The 13,827-nt window shown below is 38.8% G+C and overlaps 1 protein-coding gene across 1 annotated transcript in view; it reads right to left on the bottom strand.

Annotated features, from left to right (window-relative positions):
* Positions 1 to 1,098: 1,098 nt before the first annotated feature.
* Positions 1,099 to 13,827, bottom strand: part of Fhl5 (four and a half LIM domains 5) — a 38,254-nt gene continuing 25,525 nt past the window's right edge. The window contains exons 4-6 of the mRNA XM_041667702.1: positions 11,973 to 12,142; positions 7,884 to 8,070; positions 1,099 to 1,265 (exon numbers count right to left, since the gene is read on the bottom strand). Of these exons, the coding sequence (XP_041523636.1) occupies positions 1,099 to 1,265; positions 7,884 to 8,070; positions 11,973 to 12,142 (524 nt within the window). The remainder of the gene's footprint in view (positions 1,266 to 7,883; positions 8,071 to 11,972; positions 12,143 to 13,827) is intronic.

Here is a 13,827-nt window from a genome sequence, read left to right as displayed (position 1 = left end):
TATTGTGTTTGTTTGCAGGTTCTGAGTTATCAACAGTGAAGTATTATTTGTAAGTTATTACTTTTACTAGGTTGCTTTTTAGTCCACTTTTATGTTTGACCATTAGTTATCTATATAGTTTTCAAAGGCAAAATGTATAAGGCTTAGAAATAATTATGCATCCTATTATACCTTAGCTATCTGGATGAAACTCGTGTTCTAACATTGAACTGCTTCCCTAACATTCATTTTCATGAGTGAAAATCTAATAATTCATTTACTTTAATGGTTTGCCTTTGGGATCAACAATTATTTTGATTAAATTCATTTAAGAGAATAGATGAAATCTGTAAACATTTAGAAATTCTATGTGGGCTTTGAAAATATAACTAATCTAAAACGTATTTGAATCTGTAATCTAAATCTAATGAAAATGCATGCTTGGCTCTGCTCAGATAGGGATGAAGGCCTTTGTATCTAAATATAAAGGTACCATAGTTGTCCAATTTCATTGTCTAAGGGGCAGCTGAGGGTGGAAGCCTTGTGTACAAGAAAACTCCGCAGCTTTGTTTCTCAGCTCTTATTCAGTACTTGCGAAACAAAGAATGATTCTAAAATGATAAGGTTGTTGAGTGTGATAATTACTAATTGATTTTTCATAAATCTTGTTCTTCCACTATTCATATTCAGTCTAACGTGCCATGTATAACCAGCTAGTTTAAAAGGCAAACATTTGTTTCTTGTCTACTTCTCAACTGGATCTTGTTTTCCTTCTGTAGTTTTGAAAAACGTCCTTTATCAGCAGTATTCACAATTACTAAATATAGGCCATATACTCAATAAATGAAGAGGTATTATCCCATGTTTCTAACAGCAGAGTGCACTATTTTGCAAGGAGATAGAGCTTTGTGGCTTAGTAATTCATTTTCTTATTAGACTGTGTTTTGTGTGTTTCTTATTATAGAGTTCAATTATAAAGTATACTAGCCTTTTCCTGCTATGTACCCTGTACTAAACTGCTTTCTAAAATACAAACAAAGAGTATTACTGCCACTGAGTTCCCCTTTTAGTGAGAGCAAAGGCAAAGTGGGTTTCAGGTCGGGGAGAGACCGTCTCTTCCTACGCGTCAGACGCGTCTGCCGCGGAGGCACACTTGCGGCAGAAGATCTCCGTGTTCTGAGTCAAGAATCCTTGGCCCACCAAGGAGACGGAGCACTTCCCACAGTTGAAGCACTCACTGTGCCACTGGCGGTCTTGAAAGCAGATGAACTTGGCACCTCTGAGACCTGGAAGGGAATTGGAGGCAAAAAGTAATCCATTCTTTTCAATGAACAGATTGAGAAGTCAGCTAGAAACTATTGAATAGAGTGGTTAGCAAGACAATGTGGACACATTTAACTCCATAGGGTGTGGCTCTCTGGCCTCATATCCAGCTAAGAACTTCAGCCATATAAGATTCCTGGCTCAATTCTGCTGTAATCTAAGGAAGTAAAATAAATCTTGATATGTATTGTTTTCTTTTAATTGTTTTGGGGCAGAGGCAGATGAAAACTACAAGAGTCAGGAAACCAGTGTGCAGTGGGAAGATAGAAGCCCACAATATGCAAACATGAACGCATTTTGCCCGACTCTTCCTGTGAGCAAGTTTTCTTAGCTGCAAATTGAAAACATAATAAAAGAAATGTATATTTCTGAGCCTGGGGCTTGATGTTTTAGTGACTTCAATTTTCCTATTCCTTCATTTCTCCATGCTTCATGTTATTTGGAGGAAATCCTATTCGGGGAGATTTGAGACACAATTTTCCAAAGACCAAGTTGAGAATTTCTTCCAGATTTTCATAGAGCTCTTCTCCAGTAACAAGTTTAGTGCCTGGCTCTGCAGCAGCTTCAGTTCAGAGTTCTTGTGTAAACAGAGGAATCTCTTCACTCTAGATACCTGCTCGCCTTACTCAAAGATAAATTCCAAGAAGGCCTTCAGCCCTCATCACTTTAATTTTGTCTTTACTTGAGCTAAGTTACTTCTTAAAGCACTCACTAAAGCACTGATCCCTGTCTGTCTAATACAGTTTCAGTCCGACAAAGAATGCTTGATGGAGGAAGGTCATTGGTTAAAAAAATAAAGAAACTGCTTGGCTGGCCCTCATAGGTTAGAACACAGGTGGGTGGAGAAAACAGAACAGAATGCTGGGAGGAAGAGGAAGTGAGCTCAGACTCGACAGCTCTCCTCTCAGGAGCAGACGCCTCAGAGAGACGCCATGCCCCACTCCCAGGGCATGCGATGAAGCACCGACCCAGGATGGACATAGGCTAGAATCTTCCCGGTAAGACCGGTGCTACACAGATGATAAGAAATGGGCTAGTCCAGATGTGAGAGTTAGCCTAGAAGAGGCAAGATAGAAATGGGCCAAGCAGTGTTTAAATGAATACAGTTTGTGTGTTGTTATTTCGGGGCATAAGCTAGCCGGTGGCAGGAGCTGGGTGGCAGAATGCAGCCCCACAGCTCCCACTACAAATGCTGAATAGTCATAGGAAAAAGAAAAGTTCCAGAAGCTGAGAGGTGATCGATGTTACAGGTTGGCTCCATTCATTGCATTTGATAAGTGGACAAGGAGTGTTCATGTTATGGGTTACTGGTGCCTTGCTTATCACAGCTGGAGTGAAGAAAGTATTTCCTGTGCTGACCCCACACGCACTGCCCAATTCTCTCATGAGATAAAGAATCTCAAGTTGTGACTATGAATCTATTTCAGGTTAGTTCTCTGAAAATGATAATGGACTTTTAGCTAAGGTCTTTTTATTTAAAATGTTTATATATGTGTCTATCAGTGCACATGTATGTACAGGTGCCTGAGTATGTCAGACAAGGTGTCAGAACCACTGGCGCTGAATTTACAAGTGGGTGTGAGTTATGCAGTGTTGGTGCTGGGATCTGAACTCTGGTCCTCATGATTGAGCAGTAAGTTCTCTTAACCACTGGGCCATCTTTCTGTCTTTATACTGAGTTTGGCTCATAAAGAAACCAAGATCTTACCTCAATTTTCTTTATTAAACATATCGTTTATGTATCCATTATAATGTAATTATTATCTTACAATGAGAGTAAACTAGTCCTGTCTGGTTTTATGTCAACTTGACTCAAGCTAGAGTTTTCCGAGAGGAAAGAACCTCAAATGAGAAAATGGCTCCACAAAGACAAGCTGTAGGCAAGACTGTAGGACATTTTCTTACTTAGTGACTTGTGAGTGAGGTCCATACCTATTACAGGTGCAACCATCCCTGGGCTGGTGGTCCTGAGTTCTATAATAAAGCAGACTGAGCAAGCCATGAGGAGCAAGCCAGTAAGCAGCACCCATCCATGGACTTTGCATCAGCTCTTGCCTCCAGGTTCTTTCCGTTCTAAAGTTCCTGTTCTGACTTCCTTCAGTGATGAACCATGATATGGAAGCATAATTTAAATAAACATTTTCCTCCGTAATTTGCTTTTATTCATGGTGTTTTATTACAGAAATAGAAACACTAAGATATATACCACTTAATTATCTTCTTAAGTTTTAGTAGCTTTAAGAATAAGGTTTTATATGTACATAAATAATCTTTCTCAGTAAAACTAACTATTGAATAGGTAGGACTTTGATGCTTATGAGTTATTCTCAATTTAATTAGCAAGCCACAGACAAGTGGCAAACGTAAAAGTAAATATATAGTTTAACACAGAAGAAAAAGAAAGCATATAGCAATAGGACAGTAAGGTCTAGTCCAACCCTTGAGGTTTTTATAATTTTTTTCAGATTTAGTTGTGTTTTCTTATTTAGGTCAACAGAGTCATTTACAGTCTTTTAGGAAACTGATCTGCTGCTGGGTATGGTAGTACACATCCTTTATCCCAGCTACTTGAGAGGCAGAGGCAGTCAGGTCTATTTGAGTCCAAGGCAAGCCTAGTCTACATATTGAGTTCCAGGCTAGCCAGGGCTCAAAAAGAATAAAAGAAGAAGAAAGCAAACTGATCTTTGACACCAACTTCATCTAGCTTCATTTGTACCTGAAAAGTCAGTAAAAGGGTAGTTTATTGAGTTTTGAAGTTTGCCACTCTTCAGTCTAAGCCTGAATGTGTATATATAGCCCTCATCTAACCTTCATAGAGTAGATAGTAGCAGCATCTTCAATTTGTAGACAAATATCTACCAAGGAACAGAGAAGTCCAGCCTCTCATCTAAGGTCACCAACTGGCAAGATCTGACTCAAACTCTGCAGTCTGGCTTCCCAGTCCGTGCTGTTAACCTCACTAAATTAACTTTATCTCTGTGAGGAACATAACTGGGAACCTTAGTGCTCCCATCTGTATAAAGTTTAGAGCTTGAAACTCCATTTTCACTAAATAAAAAGAAATGAAGGGAAGGCAATCCTTTCCCAATCATTTTGTAGATATGGCAAGAGCAGGCCTCCAGGGGGCGGTATTTGCCCATAGTCACACAGCGGTTAGCAGTACAGGCAGAACCAAGGTCTGTTAATACCAGGTTAAGAGCACTTTTGCTAGGTCAAGCTACTTCATCTAGCTCAGATAGTTCAAGAGGTAGTGAACACCTTAAAAAGGGAGAGATAAATGTTGTTATACATTCTAAGTATTACACTCACAAATAAGTGCGGCTTCCATCTCTTATAGCAAATGGAGGCCATTGCAGAAAACCACACCCGGACAAGATGTGGAGATCAGCCCAGCCTCAACAGTTACATGTACAACATAGGTCCTGCACTTTAAATCTCAGGGCAAGTCTTTGAAAAGGGGATGGAAAGATTGTAAAGGGCAGAGGACTGTGAAGTGGCTGAGATTGTGTCTCCTAGAAATAGCTGCATTAACAAGACCTAGAGGGACAAAAGATCTCGCTGGTTCCAATGTCTAGACAAAGCAACACAAGTAACTAATGACTGCCGAGAAAGGGAGAATTAGCCTTTCCCAGGGATTTCTACCCTAATTGGTTATACAGTACAAAGTAGTCATCTCTGAAAACATATTGAAAAAACAATAAAAACAGACTCAGTAGACTATACTTATTATATATTTTTGCATGTGTGTGCATGTTGCAACAATAATCAAAGGAAAAGAGAGTATCCAATTGAGAATGAGGAGGAAAGTGGGAGGAGTCTGAGAAGGAGAAATGGGAAGGGATGAAGGGAGGAAAGTAAAGGGAAGAAGTGACATAATTATATTTTAATTAAAAATAAAACTGAAAAAAGAAAATCATAGTTATATCTGTTAGTTCAAATAAAGTCAATTCATTGTAATAGTATCAGCAAATTACATTAAACCACCTCTAGGTGGAGTTAGTTAACATAGGATACTATACTAAAAGCATCCTAATAGAAACAGCTTCTCTTAAAACATTGATTTTTAATTGTATATATTTACAGTACATAACATGATGTCATGGTATATGCAAACACTGTGGAATACCTAAGTCTATCTAGATAACATGCATTACTTCAGATATATCTTTTAAAATTCAGTATTTTATAGATTTTCAATGATGTAATGCATTATCACCTGCTGTAGTCACCACAATGTACAGCAAGTTTCCTGAACTTGAAGTTCCCTGTAAGAAAGCATAGCTCCTAAGACGGCTAAGTGCTTGCATGAATTCACAACTTCTGAAGATAAACACAGAGCATTCCGAGGATTCCCTATTGTGTTAACCCAGACAGTTCATTTTAGAAGCCTTACTTTAGGGCTTTACATATATTTAAGAAATATAAGAGTGATCTAGCAGTTTTTGCAGGCATTTCAGTCCAAGACAATCCTTAGAAATTCCTTTAGATTGACTCCTCTCACATAAACACCATCAATTTAGATTAACCTGGGGTCTAGTCTTTTATGTTTCTGTGTAAAACTGTTGGTCTCTGTCTATACTGAATGAAGTTTCATGCAGTTGGCTGATGAAACATTTACCAGAAATACCATTTAGGCACATGGGTCTGTGATGGATCAGAATTGAACACCATTAAGGTCAGGGCTTGCGTAGCCTCCATGCGATCCCTGCTAGCTGTTAGAATTCTTTAAGCACTGTAAAAATATTTTACATTATTTAACCTCTTAGTTCCCTCATCAGAGGACCACTCGTTCTAGCCCAGTTCAAATGAAATTAGAGCAGACTGTGATGGGAGAATTTACTAAGCAGGTTCTGGAGTCTGATGCGTTTAAACTTCCAAACGTCCCATGTCCTAACTAAAGGTGATGGAACTGGTAGCTGCCTCCCTTTGCAGGAGCTGCCAGATGAACAGAAGATAGGAGAGCAGAGTGGTTAGGAACCCATGCTGAGAAGCCCAACAATCTGGAACTGTTAACATGGAACCTTGTAAGCCAAAAAGGTAACATAGTTGAATGACAGAGAAAGAGGGTGTGTTAGGAACAGAGAAGACCTGGCTGCTACAATAGGGTGGTCACCGTGCTGCTTGGGAGAATGACTTGGGAATGTGAAGGCAGTCAGACCATCTGTCACCAGCTCTCAATGTGCTTTTAGTTGTAACAATGGTTTTTATATTAGTCTCCTCCCTAACCCTGTAAATTAAATATTGGCCAAGTAAAACCTGTCTGCTAGCCAAACACAACCTATGGACCAGTGTAAATCTGAAAAATATGGTGCCCCCTGGGTAAACAAACAGGATTGTGCTTAAATAATAAATAACAAATAAGGAGGGCCACTTCCTCCCTTTTCAAGTAGGCAGAAAGCCTTCAAGTTTAGCTTAGCAGAGAAAATGTTTTCCTTCATTAGAAAATTCATGTAAATTCAACATACACACTCACACGAGAGACAGAGAGACAGAGAGAGAGACAGAGAGAGAAATAGGTGAGATCAGAAGAGGAAGGGGAAGAAAGGGAATAACCTTTAATTTGGTGTTACACAAACTGAGCTAAAAAATGACATATGAACTAAGAATACTGAGGACAGAAATGGAAATACATCTCTGTCACATTATTAATGACAATAAGTTGCCTGGAAGAACAGGTTCTGGGTTTTCCAAGTCTCATGCTGGCTTCAGCATCTTTACCACAGGATTAATGCTTTAGAGACAGTTCTGAGGTAAACACAATATGCTCCTCCAACCCTGCGAGAAGCTGCTTAGCATGGATGGATTTGTCACCTATGTTATTTTTCAAACCATGTCTCATGCACTTTATTCTTTAGTTGAATACTATATTGTTTTCTTTCATAATCAAGTTGCTGCCAGTGAATACAGAGAAGGCAGTAATATGTTTGCTTAAAGCATCTTAAAAAAGAAATGAAATTAATTCCTGTTCAATGTTACTCTAATTACAGCTTTGGCTATTTTATACAATAGTTTAATTAAAACCTTTTGTGTTTTAAATCCGTTTGACTTTTGTTGGAAATAAGTGGGATTCTGATTCTGTAATAGTCCTCTGCCCTCTCAATTCTTGAGTCTCAAATTGGGCCTCCTTACCGGGGCCTTCTCTGACCTTTTAGCTAACCCATTGTCTTTCCTTGGACTATGACTGTCCTTAGAAACCATACCATTCAGTTAATTACTTTTTTTTTTTTTTGGTTTTACAAGACAGGGTTTCTCTGTAGCTTTGGTATCTGTCCTGGAACTAGCTCTTGTAGACCAGGCTGGCCTCAAACTCCCAGAGATCGATGCCTGCCCCTGCCTCCTGAGCGCTGGGATTAAATTAATTACTTTTTACAATGTACAAACACCCAAATTGTATCCTGTCATTTCCTTGAGGTGCCCATGTAAAATTTAAATTCATAAATGAGTATCTATTTGTGTTTATCCCAAAAGGAAATGTAGTAGATAAAAATATGTTTTTATTTGCATTTCCTAAATTAATTAGGTAGCATTTTACATAGTACTAACCGGATCATGGAAGAACCATGATGAGCCAAAGCACTTACCAGTGATGGGTTTGGTGCAGGCTGCACACTTTTTCGCATAAAGATGGTTGTAGCAATCCAAGCAGAATGGGAAATCATCCCTGGACATAAATGCCTCCTCACAAAGCTCTTTCCTGCAGCCGCTGCACAGAAAGCACTCTTTATGCCATAACTGGTCACGGAAGGTTATTCCACCGGAAGTTATCACCTGTCAAGGCATTAGCAGAAGGCAATGAGTGGGTACCCGTGCAATTCAGACATTCTCATGATGCTTCTCCATGCTGACACTTGTGCTCTGAACTCTCTAGTATTTTGCATTAGGGTGCTTGTTCCCTTGAAAACCTCTTTAAGTTTTGGAAAACAATAAGAGAAACAAAATATTACAAGGATTATACAGAACCTCAAAAATAAGAATAAGTCCAACTTTCTTAAAGAATGTATCAGAATAGAGGTAGAAACCTCTTGGACCTGGGAAGATCATGAAGGAAGCAGGAGCTTGATTGACTTCACCTTTCTGTAATTCTTCTTATTTCCAACTCCCAAGATCTTTTGTTAAGGTTACCATAACTCTACTCTACATATTTATAACAATATCTGACATTGAAGAATTCCGGAAAACATGAGAAAATGAAACAGAAGTCACAGTACTTTTTCTTGAAAGGTCACTGCAAGTCTGAGAGACTCAGTTGTGGATATCCTGGGTGGAACTGATGAACAAGCACCATCATTGGGAGCAAAGACTCACTTTTTACCCCATCCCCAGTACTGGATTAGGAATGATCATTTCTGGATATTCTCAACAGTGCTACATGGTATAGACTCGGTCCTTCTGTAGATGGACAGCCCTTAAGTGATGGATGACAGGGTCACTCACTACCCTCACTGAGGAATTGCACTGAACTTGCACGTACTGTACCATCTGTGTGCTCAGCCATGTGGGAAAGACATTCTAGTACCGTACTTTGAACAAAAAAGGGCTTGAATCTAATGGGTGAGTTTTTCACTTCAGGTCTCAAATGGAGACCTGTATGATTCCTGTATGAACATAAAAGCTGGGCATGAAGTCATGAATCAGTATGGTGTATTGAGGCTCAGATGCTTATTTGTTCTTTATAATGCTGGCATAGTGCTGGGGTTTTGAACCCAGGACCCTATGCGTTCCAGGAAGATATTTTATTACTTAACCGATAATACATTCTTTTAAAAATCAATTTATTCCTCATGTTCTTTGAAAGGTGGAAATGTCTTTTTTGAGAATCAGGTTGATAGATACTGGTTAAGTATTCCAGTGTGGCTGCTTTACAATCATCTGTTTCTTCAAATCCATGCATGTTGACTTCATACAGCTGTGGAGGACACTGGAATATGTTCATGTCTGTCTCTTACAAAGACCAAGGAATGTGATGATAAAGATGGCTGCAACAGATCTGTATCAATTTTACTAGATTTTTAAAAATGTAAGCATACTTTAAGCTAGCTTTCGTTGCTGTCAAACATAGACATACTGTTTGTTTATTATATGGGTCTTTGAAAAAATATTCTAAACACACTTTAACCTTATATCAAGTTTCTCAGAAAGTAAAGATAATTGATAGAAAGTCAAATTTTCTAGAATGAAAAAAAGCCTACTATACTGTTCTGCATAAGTAAATGAGGAGCACAGCAGTATACTGTACTGTATACTGTATTGTCTGCATAAGGAAATGAGGAGCACAGCAGTATGTGGGAAGAAAAGCAATTTAAAATGCCTCCCACTGACTTCAAACGCCTGACAGCAGGCATAGGCGAAATCATGCTTCCTTTGATTTGTTTGGTCAAATGATTTGTAGGCAGTGCTTAGAAGATTTGAAACTTGAAAAATGGATTCCTAGCAAAATAATATATCCCAGAGCTCTGGAATATTTGGGAATAAAAAGTTTGCTCGTGATTATATTCCTTTTGAAGAAACAGACAGCAAAGATGAAGTCTAATATTTAAGCCTTGGTTGACCATTGACTTAGAACACGTTTCTTCTCTGGTGTGTGTGTGTGTGTGTGTGTGTGTGTGTGTGTGTGTGTGTGTCTGTATGTGTGTGTGTGTGTGTTTATCTGTATGTGTGTGTGTTTGTCTCTGTGTACATGTGTGTGTGAGTGTGCATGTCTATCTGTGCATCTCTGTAGAGGCTAGACGCTGACATTAAATATCCTTGTCTAGCACTTCCCCCCTTTCTTTTTGACAAAGACTTTCTCACTCAACTTTGAGTTCTCCATTTCATCTAACCTGGCTCTACAGCATGGACTCCCCACATAGTGGCATCTCCTTAGCCTGACAGTGAGGATTATGGACACAGTAGAGAGCAGTTAAAGAGCTTGAGGACACATTTAATTTTATTTTTATCCTGAGGAATTTGAATCTGAAGCACTTACAGTTTGAACCACCAATTTCTAAGTAGCAAATTCTAGTGTAACAAAACAAAATTGCTGAGGGAAAACATAAAAGTCTGGTTGACAATAAGTTTGGTTTATTTAAGCCAAGTTTTGCTTCTGGATTGAATCGAATAGAATCTTTTTTTAGTTTTGATCACAATCATTTATATCCAGCTTTTCTTAAAGAGTGTGTAGTCTAAAAATTAAATAGAAAGTAACGAGTCATCATCTGTCTACAACCCAATAAGAACATTTCATAAGCTTCTACTGGCTTCAAATCCTGTCCTCCATATAGCTACAGTCTTCCATAGCCTGAAAAATCCAGCACTTTGTCCCAGGTATCTTGAGTCTTTATAATAACATTGAAAGGAAGACTATTGTGTCCAATAAATTATACGGACTTCCCACAAGTTTCATTAACGCATTAGCCTAAACTGAAACCTAAGTTTGAAACCTCTCAGAACAAGAGAAGCCTACTCATTTTGTTTCCAGCATGTGCTATAAATGCCACTGACTCTGGAAGCCATGAGGCTTCTTATGTCATGTGGTCATAGCACAGGGTTTGATTGTTGCTCGAATCATCCTTTTCAAAGCCAGCATTTCTGGAAAGGCAATAGAGACTTTCAGGTAGTGAATGATCTCCCATGTTGTTACTACTCTATTATATTCTATATAATAGAATAATTATAAGTCTGATGAGTGCGTTGGTTACTTTCTTCCATAGGTAACACTGGTATTACCAATATAAGCAGAAATTTGCCGTACTATGTATGCTTGTGTATGCACCTGGAGAAAGTATAATGAGCTGTCCAGATGGAAATACACAGTGGTTTTGAGAGCTGTCAAGGCAGTTAACAAATCACAGTGTTCAGGAGCCAGCACAATCCCTTGTCATGATTCAGCGTTCTCCTACAATCCTCAGTGCCATTTTAAACTCGTGGTGCTTCACGTGTCAAGGCTTTCTTTGAGAGTATCAGTATATATTTTATGAGTATAGGCAGGCTTCATCAAGATGATGGACATGAGTTGCTCTTCACATAAAAGCCTGGAGGATGAACTGCTAGGTCATGTTTATTTCTAAAAATGACATTTCCCCTCTGGAAAGTATGCTTTGAATGGGAAAATGAGTGAGAGGGCGCTTGCTTTTGTGCTGGAGTGGGAAATGAAGGAAATTGCAGTTCTTGGGCTTTTTGTGTCTTCAAGAGAGCTGGATTTCTCTCATAATCTGCTATACTTACCTACCAGTCTTCTCCTTGAGAACACAAAGCCTCAAGATCAGAAGAGACTTTAGTAACTAGAAAATAAAAGGCAGGGTTTCTAGTACCTGTTCCCGTCAATCATTCTGAGGGGCAAATCCATATTTCTCTGAAACAGTTAATACTAAATGGATCAAAATTGTCGTCTAGGAAGCACAGGGAAATGTAGGTGTTCCAGAACAAAGTTTCTATACAACAGTTAATGCGACTGGGAGGTCAAATCATCTGTGTTATTGAACATTAGATCCATGATCTAAGGTGGAATTTTATACTACTCCAAGAGCAAGACATCTTCATTATGAGAATTTTAGTTCGGACTGTGTTGAAATTTAAAGGCTACCTCATGCATGATGGGGTCACTTCATTCCAAATATATAAGGCAGCCAAAGAACAAAAACAACAACAGTGTTCTGGAAGTTCCCATAGCTTCACCCTCTTTTGATAGTTACCTTCTTACAGAAGTTGCAATAGTGAGCGAACTCCTTCTCGAAGCATGGCACACAATAATTGCCGCTCTCTTTCGAGATCAGAGGCTTGGTTCCTATCGGCTGTCGGCAGTGCTCACACACAAAGCAGGTTTCATGCCAGTAGTTGTCCTTAAATTCCATTTTTCGAGAACCTGGATTCCAAAGTAAGACTCTGTTAGAACAAGCTAGGCATACTTGTGTTTTCTTTAAGAAAACATGCCTCAATTATTTAAAATATTTTAAGTATAATCATAATAAACTGTATTGCTGTATAAATAAATAGTAAAAAAAAAACTTTTAGAAAAACATTTTGTAGTTTCCGAGATATTCCTTAGAGAAAAGAAAAATTGCTATAGTTCTGCTAGGATAAGAGTAGATCATGCACAGAAAACCCCTGCAGTTTCTGGAAAAGTTATGGGGAAGCCCTGCATGTCGAGATTTGGACTGGTTCATGGTTCAGACAGATTGAGTCATAGCTGTCATTAGACACATAATTATAAATGCCCAGGGCACTACTTCTGTGATACAGGTTATGGAAATGGCTTCTGAATTTGAATTTATATTAATAATAGTGGTAGTAGTAATATTGATTAGAGTGCTTCCAGGTGGGGTTGACTGATTCATGTTCTTATGCTGCTGTCCACAGGGTTAGGAAAGGGAGAGAGGGGGCGGGATTTTAAGAGCCAGAGGAACAAAACTCTGCCGTGAGATTAGTTATGAGTTATCAGTTATGAGTGCCTTTTGGTATGAGAAGGAAGCTACACCAGTGAAATCTCAACAGCATGGCTTCCTAAACAAGACCTGAACAATTCCAACAACAGCTGATGCTCTAACACAGATGGGGAAAATGTCATGGGGCCCCACGACTAAGTGAAGAGCTATGACTAACAGCTGTTGAGATGCGGACAGAGGGATTGTTATTATTTCCTAAGGACTAGCCCCTGTTCAGTTATCTGATCCTACATGGTCAGTCCTGGAACACACAAACCTGCAGGAAACCCTGAACGCCTTCAACAGGCTGTATTTATATACCTGTTTGTGTTTATGTCTGTAACAACAAATGTTAATGACAAAGAGACTGCAAATCTGAGAGAGGGACAAAGCTAGGAGGGGTACAGAAGTAAACAGGGAATTCTCAACAGAAGAATCCCAAATGGCCAAAAGAAATTTAAGGAAATGTTCAACATCCTTAGCCATCAGGGAAATACAAATCAAAATGACTCTGAGATACCATCTTTCACCTGTCAGAATGGCTAAGATCTAAAACACCAATGATAGCTTATGCTGGAGAGGGTGCGGAGTAAGGGGAACACTCGTCTATTGCTGGTGGTGCAACCTCTTTGGATATCAATATGGTGCTTTCTCAGAAAACTGGGAATCAACTTACCTCAGGATTCAGCAATACCACTCTTGGGCATATGCCCAAAAGATGTTCAATCATATCAAAAGGGCATTTGTTCAACTACGTTCATAGTAACATTATTTGTAATATACAAAACCTGGAAACAACCTAGATGCCCCTTAACTGAAGAATGGATAAAGAAAATGTGGTATATTTACACATTAATGTACTAGTTAGTGGAAAAAAAACAATGACACCTTGAATTTTGCATGTAAATAGATGGAATTAGAAAACACTGTTCTGAGTGAGGAAACCCAGACACCAAAAGATGAATATGGTATATACACACTCATAAGTGGATACTAGCTATAAACAAAGGACATTGAGCCTGTAGTTCATGATTCTAGGGAAGCTAAGTAATAAGGTAAACCCAAAGAAAAACATATATAGATCCACCTGGAATTTGGAAACAAACAAGATTGCCTGACAAAATTG

This window comes from Microtus oregoni, unplaced genomic scaffold, assembly GCF_018167655.1.
Source record: "Microtus oregoni isolate MIOR12 unplaced genomic scaffold, Mior012 000017F_ref0000208, whole genome shotgun sequence".
Classification (NCBI taxonomy): Eukaryota; Metazoa; Chordata; class Mammalia; order Rodentia; family Cricetidae; genus Microtus; species Microtus oregoni.
This window is presented reverse-complemented; position numbering and strand designations above follow the sequence as displayed.